Source organism: Stegostoma tigrinum, chromosome 9 (genome assembly GCF_030684315.1).
Source record: "Stegostoma tigrinum isolate sSteTig4 chromosome 9, sSteTig4.hap1, whole genome shotgun sequence".
NCBI classification, from domain to species: Eukaryota; Metazoa; Chordata; class Chondrichthyes; order Orectolobiformes; family Stegostomatidae; genus Stegostoma; species Stegostoma tigrinum.
The window spans coordinates 20,118,662-20,141,813 of NC_081362.1; the positions used below are offsets into that span (position 1 = coordinate 20,118,662).

At 41.2% G+C, this 23,152-nt stretch overlaps 2 protein-coding genes across 2 annotated transcripts in view; one reads left to right on the forward strand and one right to left on the reverse strand.

The window, feature by feature from the left end:
- Window positions 1–15,076, forward strand: part of gins1 (GINS complex subunit 1 (Psf1 homolog)) — a 34,123-nt gene extending 19,047 nt beyond the window's left edge. The window contains exons 4-7 of the mRNA XM_048536826.2: window positions 127–217; window positions 9,642–9,758; window positions 11,493–11,567; window positions 12,540–15,076. Coding sequence (XP_048392783.1) covers window positions 127–217; window positions 9,642–9,758; window positions 11,493–11,567; window positions 12,540–12,608 — 352 coding nt within the window. The 3' untranslated portion in view covers window positions 12,609–15,076. The remainder of the gene's footprint in view (window positions 1–126; window positions 218–9,641; window positions 9,759–11,492; window positions 11,568–12,539) is intronic.
- The window catches only part of ninl (ninein-like), a 133,621-nt gene continuing 124,007 nt past the window's right edge, over window positions 13,539–23,152 (reverse strand). Inside the window, exons 23-25 of the mRNA XM_048536820.2 lie at window positions 18,826–19,038; window positions 15,535–15,648; window positions 13,539–14,523 (exon numbers count right to left, since the gene is read on the reverse strand). Of these exons, the coding sequence (XP_048392777.2) occupies window positions 14,335–14,523; window positions 15,535–15,648; window positions 18,826–19,038 (516 nt within the window). The 3' untranslated portion in view covers window positions 13,539–14,334. The remainder of the gene's footprint in view (window positions 14,524–15,534; window positions 15,649–18,825; window positions 19,039–23,152) is intronic.

Here is a 23,152-nt window from a genome sequence, read left to right on the forward strand (position 1 = left end):
CGTTGTGAAATTTCAGACAGTGATGCCACAGTGGGTACCATCTACAAGATGGAACAAATTTTTCAAAAGGAGGAAGAAATGGAGTAAAGGATTCAGTTAAAAGACATCTTGTTTTCCCCTCAACAGATACGACCGTTTATTGCGAATTCGATCATTGAGGTGGGAATATGGAAGTGTTCTACCGTCGAGAATTCGGTTCCACTTTGCTGCTGAGGAGGTAAGACTGCGTTAAAATGGAACGTTAAGAACCTAAAACGGAGGAAAGAATGTTTATAGCCTTTCCTTCTCTCTCTGGATTCTTTTAGTGTAACATCCTGATTTAGTTTTACTTTTTCATGGAATCATTGATAATTAAATAATACAGCAAGCCATTCACCACAATGTAGCTTTTGAATGTAGTTCCCTTTACCAGTTCTTAACCCACTCTCTTTTTAATATTATGCCAATCCATGTTAGGCCTAAAAAGTTTGAATGATGAGGTAGGATTCAAGAAGCATTTTAAGCCAAGAAAAGAAATTCCAGAGAAGTGGGATCTGGTCAGCTGATATCCAAAAAGGAGGGAAATTGTTACTATCTGCAGCTGATGTCAGTATCGGACAAGTCAGACCTAGAGTGAAAGTTAGCTCATTTGGTGGTTACACTTTTTTTAAATAAGGGAGGCCAGTTAATGAAAACATTCACCAGAAGTTGCCAGGGTACAGTTGGCATAAAAAAGAAAGATTTTATTAAAGCAAACAAGAAAAAAGAGCTATATTACACCAAGTGCAAAGTTGGACAGGTTTCACTATAGGGCAATCATGATCTTGATCGGAAAATCCTAAATTGAGCGCCACTGTTCCAAGTTGTAATTAAAGAAAAGGCTTCATTCTCTACAGCAAAGAGGTAAAAGCTTCCATTTTACAATAAATTTCAAATCACATGAATGTAGTCCTTCATCTCATTGAAGAATCACCTCTATCTTCACACTGAAATTCAGTTGAACCCTATTGCAGCATTAACTCCACACTGGCATACACTGACTGACTGACTTTCTGGATTGTTTTGCCTTTCCCTGTGCATTATTGAATCCCTATCACCCCGTAGCAGCCTTATTTCCCTCCCCACCCCTATCTGCCTTCCGTAGGGATCGCTTTCTCTGTGACTCCCTCGTTCGCTCCACACTCCCCACTAGCCTCACCACCCCGGGACCTTTCCCTGCAACTGCAGGAAATGCTACACCTGTCCCTACACCTCTGTCCTTACCTCCATCCAAGGAGCCAAAAAAACCTTCCACATCAGATGGAGGTTGACCTGCACATTCGCCAACATGGTCTACTGCATCCACTGCTTCCGATATGGCCTCCTCTACGTTGCTGAGACCAAGTGGAGGCTTGGAGACTGCTTTATAGAGTGTCGGCACTCTGTTTGCGACAAACCACTTCACCTTGCTCTCCCACTCCCAGGGTGACATTTCCATCCTGGGCCTCCTCCAGTGTCATATTCTACCTTGGGACCCTACAACCCAACAGTCTCAATGTGGAATTTACTAGTTTCAAAATCACCCCACTCCCCACCTTATCCCAGGACCAACCCTTTCTGTCATCCCCGCCTCCTTGACCTGACACGACCTGTCCATCTTCTCTCCCACCAATCTGCTGCTCCCACCCTACTGACCAATCCCCACCACTGCTTACCTGCACTCACCTATCACCATCCCACCTACCTTCCCCAGCCCTACCCTGCCTCTCTATTTATTTCAGAGCTCCCTTCTTTCCCTTCCATTTCTGAAGAAGGTCCTGACCCGAAATGTCAGCTTTCCAGCTCCTCCTGAAGCTGCCTGACCTGCTGTGTTCCTCCGGTTCCACACAGTGTTATCTCTTTTTTTATTCTCCTGTACTTTGTGCAGTAAACCGTTCACCCCAAGGGCTTGTAACTTCATTAAATAGATATAAACGAGACAAACCTGAATCCTCTGTACCAAGTCCAAAATAACTCCACAAATTAAATTTCTTCCCCTTGATGTGCAAAATACAAATTTGAATTTAAACTGGAGAGGCGAGTCAAGTGACATTTTGAGGGATGGAGAGCTGTAAAGGACAAGCAGGGATTTAAACACAAGCATTTTTAAAAAGTTGTGTGCTTAGATGACAAGGAGTGGTGACAAATGACTAAAATGATGATGAAACAGGCAGGAAATTTTACATGTGGTAAAGTTCATGCGTGGAGGTGGAAAGCCAATATTGGATGCATTGGTGTAGTTGAGTATCAGGATGATAAATGAATGGAAGAGAATTTCAGTTGACATTGGACTCCAGTGGAACTGAGGTGAACAGTGGAGTGTTGACGAATATGTATGATTGTATATGATGAAACTTGGAAGAATACTAAACTGTGAGGGGGTCAGTTTAGAACTCTACAAGGGCACAAACAGGTTGAGAGGATGGGCACAGCAGGCCAAGCAGCATCAGAGGAGCAGGAAAGCTGACGTTTCGGGCCTGGACCCTTCTTCAGAAATTCTGATTTCTGAAGAATGCTCTAGACCCGAAACGTCAGCTTTCCTGCTCCTCTGATGCTACTTGGCCTGCTGTGTTCATCCAGCTCTACACCTTGTTATCTCAGATTCTCTAGCATTGGCAGTTCCTATTTTCCCCAACAGAATGGGCAGATGAGTTTCAGTGCAGATAAGTGAGGAGTTGCACTTTGGTAGAAAGAACATTGAAAGACACCACAAAATAGGGAGTTCAATTTTGAAGGGTGTACAAGGCAGAGAGTCCTGAGTGTACAGGTACATTATCACTTAAGATGGCAGGACAGGTTAAGAGTAATTAATTAAGCATAAACTATCCTTTTTTTTTATTAAAAGCAGCATAGAGTACAAGAGCAAGGAGGTGATGTTGAGTATAAGACACTTGTTAGACCTCATTTGGATAACTGTACAGTTATGGATGCCACATTATAGGAAGGATGTTAATACATTGAAGACACTGCAGAAGCAAATGACAAGAATGCACCAGGAATGAGAACTTTCAGTTATGAAGATAGATTGAAGAAGTTAGTATAGTTCCTCTTAGAGGGAAGAAGAGATCTGAGAGTTCTTCAGAATCCTAAGTGGGCTTGAGAAAGCAGCTGGAGACAAACTATTCCCTTCTGTAAAAAGAATCAGGATCAGAGGACATGGATTTGGAGAAAATGTGTTACAAAAAAATCTTTTTCCACACAGTGATTAATTAGGGTATGGAATATGCTGCCTCCTGGTGGAGGCAGAATCAAATAAGACATTCAAGATACTATTGGATAAAATAACATGCAAGGGTTTCGGGGGGGAAAGCAGGAAATTGGCAGTTGCTAATTATTTTAATTTGAATAAGTGACACAGATGCTATGGGTCAAATGACCACCTGCGCCAGAACGCACTTGTGATTCTGTGAAGGTGAAGCTTGAGCATTTGGATTGGAGTCAGTCAGGGATACTCAAGTTACAAAGAAACTGTTTGAAGCTGAGACAGTGATGAAAATGCAGTGTTTGTGGAGAAGTTGCAAATAATAGCCTTGGTTTTTCCAGTGTTTTGCTGAATGATATTGCTACACTTCTGAGATTGAATGTTTGACAAGTAGCTTGTTGGACAAAAAAATAGTAGAGAAATTTAGCAATGTGGCATTGCTGTCTTCCTCAGCTGTATGGAAGTTGCCTGCATGTCTGATGAGACAGGAATGTGATCAGAGAGCCATAGCTAGAATTTTATTTTTGCAACCTATGCAAATAAATAAAAATTAAAGAACAAGTGAATGAGAAATCTGCAACAGAAACATTTCGCATTACATTTCCTCCCTAACCTGACCAGAATTATCCTTTTAACAACTTAGTCTTTTTTTTGATTTGGTGAAATAGCAGCAGAGACTTAAGCGTATGCAGTGTCATTCCTACTCCATGCTAGGCTTCCACTTAACTCTGAAGTGGAATCGGGCAACATCTCAGCTCAATTTCGCTCCATCGATCACCTTGATTGTCTACTTCCACCTGTAGCATCGTACATCGATGTCTCATCATTACTTATCTGCTGAAACCCTGACCCATTTTACCCATTTGTTTAGACTATTCCAGTGATCTGCTTGTCCACGTCTCAACTTGCAATGGCTATAACCTTGAACTCATTCAAAACTGTTACTTGTGTCCAAACTCTCACCAAGTCCTGTTCATCGATCTTCCTTATGGTCTCAAACCTTCCTGGTCCATCCTCACCTTGATTTTAAAATGTTCAACCTTGTTTCAACTGCATTTGTGGATTCATCCCTCCATATCTTTGTAAACTCCTCAAGCTATCCAGCCCTGTAAGAAATCCCCATTCATCCATTTATGGCATTTTTCTTTATCATCAGTTTTATTTTTCATTCCATGATTGAGTAGCTTAGACCCTTAAGTTCTGCAATTCCCTCCTTAATTGAATTATTTATTTTCACTGAAATACAATGAAAAGCTTTATTTTGGAGCGGCACAGGCAGATTAGAGTAAGAAAGACATATAAAGAACATAAAGACTCAATGGCTTACAGATCACATTCCACATGGTGTGCGTTATGCAAAAACATTAGCAAACTCTGCGTTTATTTGAGGCTATTCATCAATCTGATAATGACAGACAAGGAGCTATTCCTGAACCTGCTCGTGCATGTGTTCAGGCTCTGTATCTTCTGCTTGATGGAAGAGGTTGTAGGGGAGGCATGGTGGCTCAGTGGTTAGCACTGCTGCCTCACAGCGCCAGGGACCCGGGTTCGATCCAACCTTCAAGCAACTGTCTGTGCAGCGTTTGCTTATTTTCACCATGTCTGCATGGGTTTCCTCCAGGTACTCCAGTTTCCTCCCACGGTGCAAAGATGTGCGGGCTAGTGGATTGGTAATGCTAAATTGCCCGAAGTGTTCAGGGATGTATAGATTAGGTGGGTTATGGGGGGGGTGGGGTCTGGGTGAGATGCTCTGAGGTTTGGCGTGGACATGGGTCTATTTCCACACTAGGGATTCTATAATCATTACCAGGATATGATGGGTCTTTGATTTCTGCTGCAGTGAGCCATATAAATGGAGTCCATGAATGGAATGTTGGTTTCCGTGATGGTCTGGGCTGTGCACAACACTTTCTATAGTTTCTTAAGGACCTGGCAAAGTAGCTGCCACTCCAGGCTGTTATGCAGCCAGATGGTATTCATTCTATGGTGCATCTATAGAAGCTAGTGAGGGACCTTATGGACATGCCAAATTTCCTGAACTGCCTGAGGCAGAAGAGGCATTGCTGTGCCTTCTTGACTGTTGCATCTATGTGGGAAGTCCAGGACAATATGTTGGTTATCGTCAATCCGAGGAACTTAATGCTTTTCACCCTCTCAACCTTATTTCCATTGATATAGATGGGGGTATGTTCTCCTCTCTTTTTGAAGTTAATGGACATTCTTTAGTTTTGCTGATGTAGAGAAATTGTTTTCATTGCACCATGTCACCAGAGACTTCTGTAGCTCACTCACCGTTGGTAGATATCCATCCCACTATGGCGGGATGCTGCCAGTGAACTTGTAGATGGTGTTTGTTTGAAATTTGGCAATACAATCATAGGACACATCCTTGAGGGGCTTCAGTGTTGAGTCTTACTGTGGAGGAGGTGCTGTGGCCTGTGGGTTAGAAAGCTGAAGATCCAGTTGCAGAGGGTGGAGCCAAGACCAAGGTCAGAGCTTTGAGAATAGCCTGGAGAGGATAATGGTGTCGAAGGCAGAGCTGTAGTCAGCAAGCAGGAGCCTGACATGGGTGTCTTTTGATGTCCAGATGTTCCAGGGATGAGTGCAGGGCTAGAGATATGGCATCCTCTGTGGACCTGTTACATTGGTAAGCAAATTGTAGGGGATCAAGGTGAGCAGGGAGACCAAGTTAGGATTTGGCCACAACTGGAATAGTGTGTCAAGTGTCAGCCACTACGCCTTAGGAAGGATTCAAAAGTCCTTGCAGAGATTTGCCAGAATGGTTCCAAGGATGATGGGTTTTAGCTACAAGGATAGTTTGGAGAAGCTGAGATTGGACTTCCTGGTAGGGGTGTTAGATAGATCTGTGGAAGATTAGACAGATTTGGAAAAGGTAGACAGGGAAGAACCCTGTTGGCAGAAGGATCAAGAATTTGTAGACATTAAAGTGCAAGAGGAAGAACATTTTTATACTGCGATAGTTAATGACCTGAAACTTGCTGTCCAGGGTCACTAACAATCGCAGTGTAAAAATATTCTTCCTTTTGCACTTTAGTGTCTACAAATTCTTGAACCATTCACCAACAGGGTACTTCCTTCTCCAAATCTGTCTACAGATCTATCTATCTAATACCCCTACCAAGAAGTCCAACCTCAGCTTCTCCAAACTATCCTTGGAGCTAAAATCCATCATCCTTGGAACCATTCTGGTAAATGCCTGTGAGGACTTTTTGAATCCCTCCTAAGGTGTAGTGGCAAACACTTGACACTATTCTAGTTGCAGCCAAATCCTCCTCCTCAGTTTTCTAAAGGTTCAGCATTACTTTTCTAACTTACTTTCTTTATGAAGCATCTCTCTTTATAAAGCCTAAGATATTCCAAATACTTTGACTCTCAATTTGTCCTGCCACCATCAAAGAACTATGTGCCCACACCCCACAGGTCCCACTGCCCCTACATGCTCTTTATGACTGTCATTAAATCTATATTGTCTTTCCTTATCCATTCTTCCAAAATATATCACCTCTTGCTTCTTTGTATTTAATTCCATCAGACAGTTTCCAATCTGCTGGATTACCCATAGCTTGTCGCACTTGATTAGTATTAACCTCACTGTTTGCCAATCCCCCAGTTTGGGATAATCATACTGAAATTTGAAATTTTACTACTTATTCCAGGAAAATCACTGTCTACCATTCTCCAGTTTTAAAAATAACCACTTAACACAAACTGCTATTTGCTGTACTTAAAACAAAATCCAACTTTACACCTAAGGATCTATTTTATGAGAGACCATTTTGTTCACCAACATTTTATGCAGTTCCTTGTATTTAAAATAAGTAGACAACATTCATTACATTCCCTTCATCAATCATCTCTGTTATTACTTCAAAAAAAATCAATTAGGTTAGTCAAGCAGTATCTGCTGTTTATAAATCTGTGCTACCCTCCTGCAAATCTAGGGAAGATTAGAGGATTGAGGCAAGATGTTCTGTTATCTCTACCCCTGCATCCTTTAGCAACCTGTGATACAAGCCGTCCAAATCAGGTAACTTCATACAGCGATAATGGGAACTGCAGATGCTGGAGAATCCAAGATAATAAAATGTGAGGCTGGATGAACACAGCAGGCCCAGCAGCATCTCAGGAGCACAAAAGCTGACGTTTCGGGCCTAGACCCTTCATCAGAGAGGGGGATGGGGTGAGGGTTCTGGAATAAATAGGGAGAGAGGGGGAGGCGGACCGAAGATGGAGAGAAAAGAAGATAGGTGGAGAGGAGAGTATAGGTGGGGAGGTAGGGAGGGGATAGGTCAATCCAGGGAAGACAGACAGGTCAAGGAGGTGGGATGAGGTTAGTAGGTAGGAGATGGAGGTGCGGCTTGGGGTGGGAGGAAGGGATGTGTGAGAGGAAGAACAGGTTAAGGAGGCAGAGACAGGTTGGACTGGTTTTAGGAGGCAGTGGGTGGAGGGGAAGAGCTGGGCTGGTTGTGTGGTGCAGTGGGGGGAGGGGACGAACTGGGCTGGTTTTGGGTTGCGGTGGGGGAACTCCCCCTCCATTCTTTAGAAACCATTTCCACTCCCCCTCCCATTCTTTAGATGACATGTCCATCATGGGCCTCCTGCAGTGCCACAATGATGCCACCCAAAGGTTGCAGGAACAGCAACTCATATTCTGCTTGGGAACCCTGCAGCCCAATGGTATCAATGTGAACTTCACCAGCTTTAAAATCTCCCCCTCCCCCACCGCATCCCAAAACCAGCCCAGTTCATCCCCTCCCCCCACTGCACCACACAACCAGCCCAGCTCTTCCCCTCCACCCACTGCATCCCAAAACCAGTCCAGCCTGTCTCTGCCTCCCTAACCTGTTCTTCCTCTCACCCATCCCTTCCTTCCACCCCAAGCCGCACCTCCATCTCCTACCTACTAACCTCATCCCACCTCCTTGACCTGTCTGTCTTCCCTGGACTGACCTATCCCCTCCCTACGTCCCCACCTATACTCTCCTCTCCACCTATCTTCTTTTCTCTCCATCTTCGGTCCGCCTCCCCCTCTCTCCCTATTTATTCCAGAACCCTCACCCCATCCCCCTCTCTGATGAAGGGTCTAGGCCCGAAACGTCAGCTTTTGTGCTCCTGAGATGCTGCTGGGCCTTCTGTGTTCATCCAGCCTCACATTTTATTAACTTCATACAGCGCTTGGCATTCATGTCTACTAAGTATCCTAGCTTTACCGTCCACCACTAAATGTTTGTCATCTTCTGTATCCCTTCTTACTTATTTTTATTCAAGGGATTATGGCATCAGTGGTTAGCCCAGCATTTATTGCCCAGAGGGTAGTTAAGAGTCACCCACATTGCTGTGGATCTGGAGTCACATAGACCAGACCAGGTCAGGATGGCAGTTTCCTTCCCTAAAGGACAATAGTGACCCAGATGGGTTTTTCCAATAATCAACAATGCATTCGTGGTCATCATTAGATATTTATTAAATTCAAATTCCACCATCTACAATGGCAAGATTTGAACCTGGGTTCCCAGAACATTACCTGGGTCTCTGGATTTAAAAACCCAGCTCTAATACCACTAGGCCACTCCACTTCTTATTACCCACTTAACTGTCAGTAGAAAAATTTTCAGTTCCCTGTTTTGTTTTACTTGTTCAATGCTTATATTTTTATTTGCCAGTCTTATTTTCCTTTTTACACTTCCCCTATTAGCCTTTTTTATTTCGTACTGGTTCTTGCTTGAAGAATCCACCTGACATGCATATCTCAATTTTTGTTTTGGTGATAACTTTACCTGACTCAACATTAAATTTTGTTTGATAATTTCTCCATTTTGATCATTTTACAATGTTAAACGTGCTGTATAAATGCCATGTTACTGTTACGTTTTAACATTTCTACATTGAAGGCTGCATCGTATTGTAGTATGTTATTAAATTAGTCCAGTGACCTGGGCTAATGATCCAGAAATCACAAAGCCTTGCAAGTAGCATGAAGTTGTTGGATATTTGTGAAATGCAACTGGTTTACTAATGTCGTTCTGTTAGGAACGGAAACCTTATGTCCAGCCTATAAGTAACTTCAGTCCTGTACATGACTGCCACTGAATGACCAAGCAAGTCATTTGAGCCATTGCAAAAATGATAGTGAAAGGTTACTAGGTTGGGCAATGTATGCTGGGCTTTAACGTTTAGATAATTTATCAAATTGCCATCAATATAAGCAGGGGTGCAAAACGGGATGTTTGAGTTTGTTTAAAGAGGTGGAATTTTATTCTGTCCCTGACCAGTAAAGTGTGCAAATGTTGGTTTGGGGAATTCCTGACGTATTCACTTTGTGGGGTAGTTTTCTTGAGGTTTTCTGGACAACACTGTTGTCCCTGCAATTAATCCTTATTTGGAGTTCTTTTGTGTAAGTTTTGACTTTTTTTTCCTGCAGCTTGAATGGTTCAACCAATACAAGAAGTCACTTGCGACATACATGAAGTCAATTGGAGGTGAAGGAGGATTGGATATAACTCAAGATATGAAACCTCCAAAAAGTCTGTTTATTGAAGTAAGTCATAACTTGAATTTAGTGATCAATGTATAAGGTTCAAAAGTAAATATTCAGAAGAATATTGATCATTGTGTCTTTAATAGACATAAACTGCTGATATCTGAAGTAAGGTGGTTTGTGGTTTAGTAAACTTATTCATGATTTCTAACAAATCAGGGTGTTCCCATGGCAACACCCTGATCAGAGTCTTACCTACCTGGTCTAGGAATCAAGTTAGACAGTTGACTGTTCCTGCACATGCCCGTGCCGACAATAGCCCAACCAGTACCTTTCTCTCATGCTGAATAAATTGGTGTCCTTGTTTAGAACTAGTCTGTTTATTAGTAATGGTAAGTGCAGGATACAAAGCTTCAAATTCTTATTCACTTTTTTTTAAGCAGTCTCTAATAACAAGTGTGTGGCAACTAACAGACCAAGATCCTAAAGTGTAAGTCTGTGGTCCTCATTACACTTCTGTGTCAGGTCAGGTCATGAGGTCCACCTGTCATGTGCTCCTTCTAGAACAGTTCCATCAGCACTGCTTCCATACATTGTTTTGAATCTGCTGCCGTTGCATTATGACCATTGAAGTCCGGGAAACAGCCAAGATCACCAGCATCAAGGCCATCCTCCTGCATCAGGTGGATGGTCGTTTGCCCAAGATAGTGTTGTATAGTGAGTTGACCACTGGTGGGGTGGGGGGGCCACGGGTGGGCGGGGGGGGGGAGGTGGGGGTGCCCTCTCCCTGATGACACGTTGACCATCGCCTTTGGGAAGTGCTAGATAAAAATATCCTGATGCCTGCAGACAACCTATTGGGAGTGCTCCAGCAACCTGTGAAAGAGGACCAGCATGAAAGAGAGCAAAAAAGGCTAAAATGAATCCCATTATTCCCAACAGTAACTACATCTTCATCTGCACCCACTGTAGGAATCTGCCAGTTGCAGGGCTTACTACCTGCGCCAAGCCTGCAAACAATATTCCTTAAAATCTTTAGAACATAGAAAAGTACAGCACAGTACACACCCTTTGGCCCAAGATGTTGTGCCGTGGAATAATCCTAACCCAAAAATAAAAATTGCCAAGAGGAGGAGCCTGGGTCTTTGCTCCTGTCAATCTAACTAGTGCTATTAATTTGTGCTCCTTTCAAAGCATATTGACAGGTTTATATTCAGTGCCTCTATACTGTTGGGTGGCAAGATTGATACTCAAAGGGCTACTTGTTCTCACTATACAGTGGAATATTATTTGGGCAAATTAGATACATTTTGATCCTTTTTTAGATTTTCTTTGTAGCAAACCTACTTCAATAAACAAGGAACAAGAAAACATGCAGCTGACATCATGTTCATCCCAAGGCTCTCTCTGACTTGCACCAGTCCAGTTAGCATCTGTTGAAATCCTTTCCTGGCCTATTCCCCCTCCCAACTGTGAAACTCTGGTCTGTCCTCTGGGAACAGTGAATTTCTCCCAAGTCTGATCTCTCTGCATCCATGATTTTTCACTCCAGTAATGCTGCAGATCTGTCCTCTGCTCTAGACTCCAGGAATTTTCTCCCTCCTTGCCCCTTTCTCTTAAGCGCTTTTAAAAACCAATCCAAGTCTTTACTGGTCTCTCCTAATATCTCTATATATGGCTGAGTATTGATTTGATTTGTTTTTGTTATTAGTCTTGGGGATCTTTTTGTCTATTAATAACCCAGTATAAATGCAATTCTTGAAACTTTTTTTGGATCTTCCCCCTCATTTTTAGGTAAGATGTTTGAAAGATTATGGTGAATATGAAATTGATGATGGTACTACTGTGCTTCTGAAGAAAAACAGTCAGGTAATGTTCAAGATTGTAGAAACTGCAGATGCTAGAGAATCTGAGGTAACAAGGTGTAGAGCTGGATGAACACAGCAGGCCAAGCAGCATCAGAGGAGCAGGAAGGCTGATGTTTCGGGGCTAGACCGAAATGTCAGCCTTCCTGCTCCTCTGATGTTGCTTGGCCTGCTGTGTTCATCCAGCTCTACACCTTATTATCTCAGATAATATTCAAGGCTGTTTTCTATAAATCTTGACTTTTTTTGTCTTCATTCCTATGGCAAGTAGTTTTCAGAAATACATCCATGATTTTAGTCCATAAGAAGTATTTAAGACACAGCACAAATTATAAAACCTACTCCACTATGAACAAATGTAGAAAATGTATTATCTTGAATGTTAAAAAGTCCCTAAAATACATCTCTATCGCGAGTGGAAAGTATTTTTCTGTAATGGCCAGTCATCATGAATATTAGATCGCAGGGAGCTCTTCCAACTACTGCCATTTTATAACTGTAAAATTTGTAGATTAGGTTCAATGTAATGAGTCTCAATTAAGAGTTTCTGTCCACTCCAAAATATTTTTACCACCAGAGGTCCCTTTGCATCTGTCTGCATTTTTAATTTTGGGACTAAATTTTGAGACCTGTTGAATTTGACAAAACAGCATGGGAAGATAACAGGTGGCCGTCTGAAACATTCCTACTCCTGTGTGGGCAGCAGACTGCCTGCTCACCTGGGCCCTATTTGAGTTACTTGAAGAAGTCTTTAAGGAACTATTTCTGACTCTGGTGGTTAAGGCCCCATGTATGGGGAGACTACCAATTAGATGATAACAGGCCTTTCCAATATTAATATGTCATTGCCACTTTATTCTTGATGGAGGAAAGTCAAAGGATTTAGCTTATAATTGGTTCTGTCCTCTTTCTCTTTTCCTCATTCTCACTAGAGGAAAATGAAATCATTAAACTTTGGTGTTTGGTTTTCTTTCAGCATTTTATGCCCAGGTGGAAATGTGAACAGTTGATTCGTCAGGGGATCTTGGAGCATGTGCTGTCCTGAGTTCCAGTTTAAAGAAAAAGACTTTTTACACGCACTACGTTATTAGCTTGGACTGCTGCTTTGATATGTATTGGCTGTATCTTGAAGATTTTTAATTAAAATGTGATTTAGCTGTGAACATCAGCTTTGCTAACTTTAGAGCTAGTTTTAAAATTCTTTTGCTGTTAGCTTAATTCTCCCTTACAATTAGAAACACAAGCTTCCTGAATTTTTCCATGAAAATTAATGTTTATAGTTTAAGGGGCATTGAGAACTATAACAGACATTGTAGGTTTCAGACAAAGAGATTGGAATAAGAAACTGGTGATCAATGATCTGTGATTTTAAGTCTATGTCACAGACTTGGGTTGTTAATTGTCAGTTACTACAATTATATACTAAAGCCAGGGAATATGGACATTTTACAAAAGGTACAAAGTATGATCGTGTTATAGGAGTCCACAACTCAGCTATATGAACTGATCTTTATAACATGAAGTGAGTTGTGTAAAACCTTGCACTAGCTGTGGTAGTGGCTGTACCTCTGATCCAGTAGGCCTGTGTTCAAGTTCTCCTTTTGTCCTCTTCCTCCCTTCTCCCCTCCCCCCCTTCTCCAGTTGATCTGTAATAATAGCTCAATAGGTTGATTGGAAAGTGTTCAAAGAATATATTTGATGGTGTTTGTAGCACAGTGATAGTGTCCCTATCTCTGGCCGAGAAGACCTGGGTTCAAGTCCTACCTGCTCCAAAGGTGTGAATATGTCTGAACAGGTTGATTTTTAAAAATGTCTACAGAATATATTTGACACCAATTGTTGCACAGTGGTGATGTCCATACATTTTAAACCCAGGCCTCCTGGCTCACAGCTCTCCTTTCTCCAGATGTGCATCATAACCTCTCTGAACAGGTTGATGAGGAAAATATGTAAAAAAAAATTCAAATCAATATAATTGGATGATATTTTTAGTTTTTATAAAAATTTATCAAAATAGTATCAAAGTCAGTTGAATAAAAAAAATCATTTCTGCACAGCAGGATCAGCATTTACAGATTGTCTTATCTTCAAATAACAACGTTTACACATAGTTCTCATATCAAAACTCCATTTTGCACATCATACAGCAATCAAGCTACTTTAGGGAAAAAAGTAAATGTAATGGAACAAGAAAAAAACAATAAATGTAAAAATTTTGTAACATCATTATCTCATTCATTCATTCAAGGTGATGCATTATCAATACATAAACCCTTGTGGGGTCTGTTGCAAGGTTGCTGTTACCATCATAGCTGCATTACCCTCTCAGGGAGAATGCATACCAATTATTCAAATCCCTTTCAAAGGTAGGAGCAAACAGTTTATTGACTGGAAAAGTTGATAATCTGCATTGTAAACGTATAAAACATATATCCTACTAAGCACTAAATCAGGATTTTACAAAGATTTGAAGCATTTCATAATGGAGAAAAACTGAGTAGAATATCAAAGAAGAGAACTTGATTTTAGTTAATTACCCATGGACAGATCAGTATCAAAGTAATTTTATTGGGATGAAGAACAATATCTGCTTTGCAAAAGTGCCAGAAATAAATGGTCATGCAAAAGCAAAATACTGCAGGTACTTGGAATGAGAAATAAAAACAGAAAATGTCAGTAATTCACAAATGGCTTGACTACAAGAGAGAAAGTGTATTAACATTCTTGGTTGATGAGCTTAAAATGGTGATAGTAGTAGTGCTTGGACATAGTTAAGAGAAAGAGGCTGGAGCAATTTTTCTTAACACTCTGTTTAAAGCTGCGATTTTCTCATCCAGCAAGACATTCTTTCTCTCAGCACCTTTCTGCCGCTGCTCTGTGATCTGCAATGCTTTCATCAATTGGGCATTCTCCACGTACAGATCCTTCAATATTGAATCAGACTTGGCATTCTTTGCATACTGAAGGCAAAAAAGACACAATCAATTTGTTATAATCAAATACTTGCATTTATGCAGCACTTAACATAGTAACATGCCCAAAGATGCGTCACTGGAGCACTCAGACGCAACAGACTGAATCTTAACAGCTTTTTGAGCAAGTGTGAGTCACGTTATGTTTGGAGGATTTATTCTCAGCACAAGGTCGAGTGACTTTTCTCACTTGCCGAACACACTGCACTGATTGATATTTCGTCCTACATGGAAGGTATCCCGTCTGAGTTCCTTTTACTTAAATCTCCAGGAACAGTGTGGTTAAAGAAAAAGGGGGGTTATTTCCAAACAAGCAGCCAATGTTGATCAGCAAGCCATTATTAAGGCACGGTAGTTCAGTGGTTAGCAGTGCAGCCTCACAGCACCAGGGACCCAGGTTCAATTCCAGCCTCAGGGAACTGTGTGGAGTTTGCACATTGTCCTCGTGTCTGCATGGGTTTTCTCCAGGTGCTCCGGTTTCCAAAGATGTGCAGACTAGGTGGATCAGCCATGCTAAATTGTCTGTAGTGTTCGGCGTTATAGGGGGATGGGTCTGGGTGGGATGCTCCAAGGGGCAGTGTGGACTTGTTGGGCCGAAGGGCCTGTTTCCACACTGTAGGGAATCTAATAGTATATTTAATCAAAGTCCACACAACACCCAAACAAGTGTCTGAATTTATTACTGCAGTCTTTACAATCTTAAGGAAAAGATGTGGCCAGGTGAGAAACACCCAAAGGACTGCAGCTAAGGAACTCAATATTGAAAAATATGTGTATTTGCACCAAAGATAGGGGTATCTTATAAGATGAATAAGTATATTTTTGCCTGTAAATGCTACTTTTACGATGTTTTGAAGTATGCAAATAATAAAACTGCATATGAAAAATGTCCATGCTTTGTTTTAGTAGTGTATTTCTGTTCACATCAAGATCTAAGGCAGTGGCTTGTGACTGCCATGATATTATTTCATATTAACCCTGTATGCTGCATTTACTTGCCTGTTCCTTGAGTTGGTTCACTTTATCTTGAAGCATCATTCGTACATTTTTCAGCTTTTGTTCAACCTCCTCCATTCTTTCCTCCATTTGCTTTAGAAGTCTTTTGTACTCCTCCTGAAATGGAACACAGTAATTTCTGTTATTAAAGAGACTGAGCTTTGATAAAGTGAAAAATTGCCCAGTTGGAATTTTTGTATTATTCATTCACTGGATATATCTGTTGCAGGTAGGCCAGCATTTATTGCTTGTCTCTAACTGTTAAGAGTCAACCATATTACTATGCATCTTGAGTAACAAATAGGCCAGACTGGGTAAGAATGGCAGTTTCTTACTCTAAAGGACAGTAGTGAACCAGATGTTCTTTTCCTGACAATTGACAATGATTGCAGAGTCACCATTTAGATTAATTCCACCTTCTGCCATGGCAGGATTCAAACCCACATGCCCATAACATCACCTGGGTCTCTGGATTAATAGTCTAGCAATAATACCACCAGGTCATCATCCCTCCTTATATTGGAAATGCATTTGAATACCAACACTTCTGGAATCATGTAAAGGGAAGGCCATTTGACCCGTCATGCCAATGCCAGCTTTTGGAAAGTGCTATTAGTCTTTTCCAGAACATATTCAGTTCCCTTTTGAAAATGGTTGTATCTACTTCTACCACAATGTCAGGAAATGCATTCCAAATCTTAACAATTTGCTACATGAAAGTAAATTGTCATGCTACTGAAAACAGTTTCTCCCCATCACAAACCTTCACAATTTTGGCCACTTCTGTGATTTCTCCATTTAACTGAAGTTCTTCATCTCGTTTCAAAATAGCAAAAGGACATACAACAGGCAGTCATGGAATGATTAAACAAAATCCTGTGAGTCAGACCCACAGTGACCACAAGGTATCATTGTCTTAATTTGGGACTGCAATCAACAATCAAACCAATTGTAACAGCTTGAATTTATATTTTTTAACATTTTAAATTATGCTAAAGTACTTCATGGGAGTCGCAACAGACAAAAATGTGAAAATATCACAAAGGTACAGGGACAGGTGTGAGTTGGTTTCAAGCTGGCTGATTGTCTAGCGAAAGAATTTCAAGCTTAAAGCATAGACAACTGAAATTATGGTTCTCAATGGTGCGGTGAAAAAAAGAGGATGTAAAGGAAAGCCGAATTGAAAAAATGCAGAGATAGAAGATTAGAGTATTTGAAGCCTGTAGGAATAGAGAGCGATGAGGATGAGTTTGAAATTTGAGGCATTGCTAACCTACACATTAATGTAGGTCAGTGAGTGCAGGGGTGATGGGCAAACCTCCAGGACAATTAAGGATGGATAATGTCTACTGATCTAGCCAGTGGCACCAACATACCATGTATAAATATGAAAAAAATTCTCATTCACTCATCACCCTTGCTCTTGTTGATCTACACCCTTTATTGGTCTACCAGTACCTCATTAAAATCCCTCCTTTGTCCTTTCCTCTTTGTTTCTATAACTTTATCCGATCCTATAACCTTCTACGAACTTAGCTCCAATTGTGTCAATGCCATACAGATCTGTCCACCTTACTCCACCATTGACAATTATGCTTTCAGCCATCCAGATTCCAAATTCCCTCTCTACACGTCCTTTTTCAAACTTAAATTTTAGTTGCCCCTGCTAATGTGTCCATTGTTGGCTTGGAGTAGTTTTGAAGCCATGAGGTCATGTTGCAGCTGTACAAAACTCTGGTGCGGCCGCACTTGGAGTATTGCATACAGTTCTAGTCGCCACATTATAGGAGGGACATGGAAGCATTGGAAAGGGTGCAGAGGAGATTTACCAGGGTGTTGCCTGGTATGGAGGGAGGGTCTTATGAGGAAAGGCTGAGGGACTTGAGGCTGTTTTTGTTAGAAGGTTAGGAGGCGACTTAATAGAGATATACAAAATGAACAGAGAATTAGATAGGGTGGACAGTGAGAGCCTTTTTTCTTGGATGGTGATGGCTAGCACAAGGGGAAGCAGCTTTAAATTGAGGGGTGATAGATATAGGACAGGAGTCAGACGTCGGTTCTTTACTCAGAGAGTAGTAAGGGCTTGGAATGCCCTGCCTGCAACAGTAGTAGACTCACCAACTTTAAGGGCATTTAAATGGACTTTGGATAAACATATGGATGATAATGGAATAGTGTAGGCTAGATGGGCTTCAGATTGGTTTCACAGGTCAGTGCAACATCGTGGGCCGAAGGGCTTGTGTTGTGCTACAATGTTCTACGTTCTATGATTGCACTGCTGTAAACCATTAGATAAATACAAGATGTTAGGCTGTACACAGAATGATTCTGATCCATCCTGTACAAACTTTATGAGGCTTGGAATACTTCTGATGCTTAGATGTTCCAGAACTGCCATTCATTCCCATGGTTAGTATCCATCAGTTGTTGCCAGGCTCTCAGATGCAACGCTTTTCAGCTCAAGATTCCTTTCCTAAATCTTTTAGTCCTCGAGAGATTTGAGATGGTGAAGTCACGAGTCGAGTAATCCATAGACCCAGCCTAATGTTCTGGAGTCATGAATTCAAATTTCAACATGGCAGTTGTGACATTTAAATTCAACTTTTAAAAATGCTAGCATTATGGCAACCATTGTTATTAAGAACCTGTCTGGTTCACTAATCTGCTTTAGGGAAATGAAATTTGCCATCTTTACCTGGCCTGGTCTACGCAAGAGTCCACATCCACAACAACATGACTGACTTTTAATTGTCTCCTGAGTAATTAGGAGTGGGCAACAAATGCTGGCCTAGTCAGTGATTCCAATATCCTATTAACAAATTGTTTAAAAGCCCAGGTCTTTGACCAAGCTGCTGATTATCAATTCTAATATGTTGCAATCTCTCCTGCTTTAAAAGCACTAAATGAATAAAATTGCCGTAATCCTACCAGACAATAGGACTGTTCTCTCATTACAGAAAGACTATTGGTGGTGGTTTAGCCTGAGGATTACCACACGTCAGTCAAGGGGAGACGTTGAGAAGGAAAGTGCTTTGTGGTAACCTCAACTAGTCAGGAACTGAACCCACGCCATTGATGTCATTCTGCAACACAAACCAGCCATCCAAGCTAAGCTACAGGCAGAACAACTTTGGATGTGAACTGTTCCATGTTCACTTAGCAGGAGAGGTTGAATGCAAAATTGTTCAAAAGTGAACTTAATGGATTTGGCCCTTTAAACCATTTAGAGTCATGCAAACCAGGATCGAATTTGGGTCCAAAAATACTGTTACTGCTCCAGGACTTATTTCTTACCTGTTGTCCACACATCAACCTGTTTGCTTCCTTAGTCTGGGCATCGATTTGTTCTTGGAGATGCTGCACTTTCTGCTCTTCCTCTGATAGCTTTAGCTGTAATTCTGTCAACACAGCTTTGGGCACCGCATTGCCAATTTGCTCCATTAATTGCTGCACATCATGTTGGTGTTGAGATTGGGAGAGCATCAAGTGGGTCTTGGCCTCCAACAACTGGGGGAGAAAGCAGAAAAGCCGTTAGTTAGTTCTGCAGTAGAGCACCTAAAGTGTGGACTCAAAAACTGCCATTTCTCACAATTGTATATGCTATTGACTTCATGAAAGTATATTTTTCAATTGGCCAATTCAACAAAACTACTTAAATTACATTCTTTACGTACCCCGCTGGTTAGATAACAATACGCGTGTGTACAGTATCATTAACATAGTAAAGCATGGTGGATAACCTATTAATTAATATTGTAATCCTCTAGATGCAGTCATCTTCTTGGATGGTTGAGGTATGAAGAAAAAGAATTGTGATTTCAAAAAGCTGTGAACTGGAATTACCACATGCCAATGTTTTTACGAACGTATCTGAATTTCTGCCATCATTTGTGTCTATGATTTGATTGCAAGTCCTTCATCCAGATCTACAAGTTGCTAGTTTAGACAATAAAAGGGGTTAGCTTTTGCTATAGCTAACACAGTGTGGACCTGGAGGACTACAGCAGGCCATGGAGTGTTGGTGATGGTGGTGGAAGGGAGCTCAGAAGTAAATAGAGAGGGGTGGGGCTGGGGAAGGTTGGTGGAATGGTGATAGGTGAGTGCAGCTGGGGAGTGGTGCGGATTGGTCAGTGGGATTGGAGGGGCGGATAGGCGGGAAAGAAGATGGACAGGTTGTGTCAGGTCAAGGAGGCGGGATGAGAGAAAGGGTTGGTCATGGGATGAGGTTGGGGGTGGGGAGATTTTGAAACTGGTAAAATGGAAATGTTACCCAGGGAGTCAGAGGGGGAATTGAAATGGTTCGCAACCAGAAGGCATTGTCATTTGTCATGAACAGAACATAGGTCCTTCCTGGGCTTCCTCCACTGTCACAATGACGCCACCCGCAAACTGGAGGAACAGCACCTCATATTCCACCTCGGGAGCCTACAGCCCAATGGCCTAAATGTGAATTTTACCAGTGTCAAAATCTCCCTACCCCCATGACCACCCCTCCCTCTCATCCCCATTTTCTTGACCTAACATAACCTGTCCATCTTCTCTCCCACCTATCCGCTCGTCCTACTTCACTGGCCAATCCCCACCATTCCCTACCTGCACTCAGCTATCACCATCCCACCGACCTTCCCCAGGCCCACCCCTCCTCTCTCTATTTATTTCTGAGTTCCCTTCCCCACCCCCCATCCTCATTTCTGACGAAGGGTCCCGATCCGAAATGTCAACTTTCCTGCTCCTCTGGTGCTGCCTGGCCTACTGTGTTCCTCCTGCTCTACACTGTTATCTCTGACTCCAGCATCGGTAGTTCTTACCGTCTCTATATCTTTCATTCATTTATTATAAAACACAGGTGTAAACCACTGAGAGGAGACGGAACTTTGTCATACTTATAGGAAGAATTTTTATTTAATCATTGTCTTTCCAAATCTGATGACATGCTAAAGTAGTTAATTGGTTATAATGTAAGAAATGCAGCAGTCACCTACATAGAAGATCTCACAAATACCAAGAAGACAATGATTAGACTTTTCTTTCAGAGATCACCACCTTCTTACATTGTCCCTTAGGACCAAAGATTACTTTCTTCCACTTGGAGCTGTGTTATAAGGTGAATAAACAGTCCAATGCTAGGATCACACTCTGCCATTGGCGGGACAGGTAGTGTTTGAAGAGAGGGTAGATGGGATGCTTAGATTAGTGTCATCTGTTTCAGGACAATGATGTGTCATAGAATGTTTTTGCATTCATTTCAGAAGTCAGATCCCTTTTTTAACACTACCTTCGAGGAGCAGTACTCCATAACTGAGCTTAAATTATGTGCTCATCTGTAAAGCGGGACTTGAACCTCCAACATTCTGACAGAGGTGAGAGAGCTACGCACTGAGAAATACCTGACAGCACAGAAGCATTGTTTTATACTCAAAGGATCTTAATGCCTTATGTTAGATTTTATCTGATTTAATTTGCTTTTGTGTATATTTCTTTCTCATAGTAAAGAATTTGTAGTTTGACCTAAAGTCTTTAGGCTAGCAGTATTGTTTTGCTATTAGAGCGAAAGACCTCTTCAGATTACCACATGTAAAATGCTCTGGATCTCAGACCAATTGGCAACAAGTGGTATGGCAAACTGTAAAGGCTAAATCTAATGATATACAATTTGTTATCTTCAGACCTCAATATTGTCTTTCTTCAGAGAACGATGTTTAGTCTGGATAGATTCCCAATCAAATCACAAAATGAATGCTCATTTTATAAGGAGAGATTTTAGACCTCTGTTTACTAGAATTTACAAGAATGAGCGGAGCTCAAAGAGTGGTATATAAAATGCTAAAGGGGATTGACAAAGTAGACGTAGAGTGAAGTCCCCTTTTGGGAAATCAAATATGAGAGTTTGAAGTTTTACTCCAAGGGTATTACTACCCCAGTATGCAATAGATGCTGGGATAGTAAATGGGCAGATTTTTAATTAATAATAGGACGAAGGGTTATGGGAGCAGTCAGGAAAGCGGAGTCAAGGCTGAGGTGAGACCAGCTATAATTGTATTAAATGGCAGCGCAGGCTCATGGAGCTGAATTGCCTACTTCTACTCTCAGTCCTTGTGGCCTTACGTTTCATTGCACTTCATCACTAGTACCTAGGAATCACGGGTTTCAAAAAGTTGGATGTTAGTTTATAAGGAAATTAAATCCAAGAGATGAAGATATATTTGTTACTTCGTTGGATTAATCAATTTCTTCTATCACTAGATGACATTTGATTACAAACTATGGAAGAAAAGGAAGGTCAATTTGGAACAATTTAATGAAAAGGACTGTAGACAAAGAATAATTCTGCTACAAACAGAATCCTTTCTGTTCCAAAGCCACCATTCAATTCCCACACCAGTAACAGCTGATAATACAACAGTTACTGACACATACAAGAAAAGGAATGAATGGCAGCTCTGGAATAGCTCCAAGAAACGTGAAGCATTTCAAGCTTCTTTGTTTGTGTAAACTTGAATTTCAACTCCCCGCAAGAGCTGTGTAGCTCAACTTGTATTTAATCAGATAGAGTATCTTAAATCCAGCCATCTGAAAATTGGCAGTAGACAAAAGTCAGACATTCCTTAAGCTATCACACATGAATTTTGATTATTATTAGGTGAAAGTTCAACATCTCAGTTTTTGGCAATCACAAACGGGTTAAAAAGTAAGACCAAATTATAATCAAACAGTCCTACCAGTTTTTCTTGCACACCATATTAGCCAAGTAACAAATCTACTTTACATTTTTTTACTTTTGTATTGCAATGTAGCATTGGCTTGTTTGTCATTGGTGAGGAGACTAGTTATTGGATTCTTACAGCTGTAATTTTACATGGTCTGAGTGACCCTTCACCCTTGACCCTATTTGACCTGATCCACCCAGTCCAAACCAGACTGAATCAAACTGCCTGACAAAAAAACCAGCAAGATTCTACTCCGACGGGAGCTCTGAAGTTGCCAATTTTGAGAAACTCCACCTATAAAGTCTTTAATGTAGAAAAAGCATTCTCAAGGCATTTCACAAGAGCAAACCCAGGCAAAATATATGACCCAGCCCTGCTCAAAGGAGTATAAGATGTTTAGGGACAGCAGTAGAGCACTCTAATAGAGCAGAGATCTCGCAGGGTTACAATATTAGAACAGGCTACAGAGACAGGGAGGTAAAAAGCCATATAAGGATTAAATAAACATTTTAAAAATGAAGCACTGGTGGGCCAGGAACCAACATAAATCAGAAAGCACACAAACGTTAAGTGACTGGGACTTGATCCAAATTCAAAGACAAGGAGCAGAAGTTTGGGTGAGTTCAAGTTTATTGACAGTGGAAGATCTAATGGGATTGCTTACAGCATTTTCTCACATTCCAAGTAAGCAAAGTCAACTGAGAAATTGTGAATGTGAGAAATAGCAATAGCATATTTATAAAGATCTCCTTTCCCTTTTAAAAGCAAGTGTTAAAGTTCTGTATTTTAATCCTCAATATCAATTCTGATTATAGATTACATACATTGTCTGATTGTCCTAAATTTCAAATTAACTGCGCAACAGAAGGCAAGATCAAATTTTAATTATTCAAGACAAGATAACTTGCAAATGA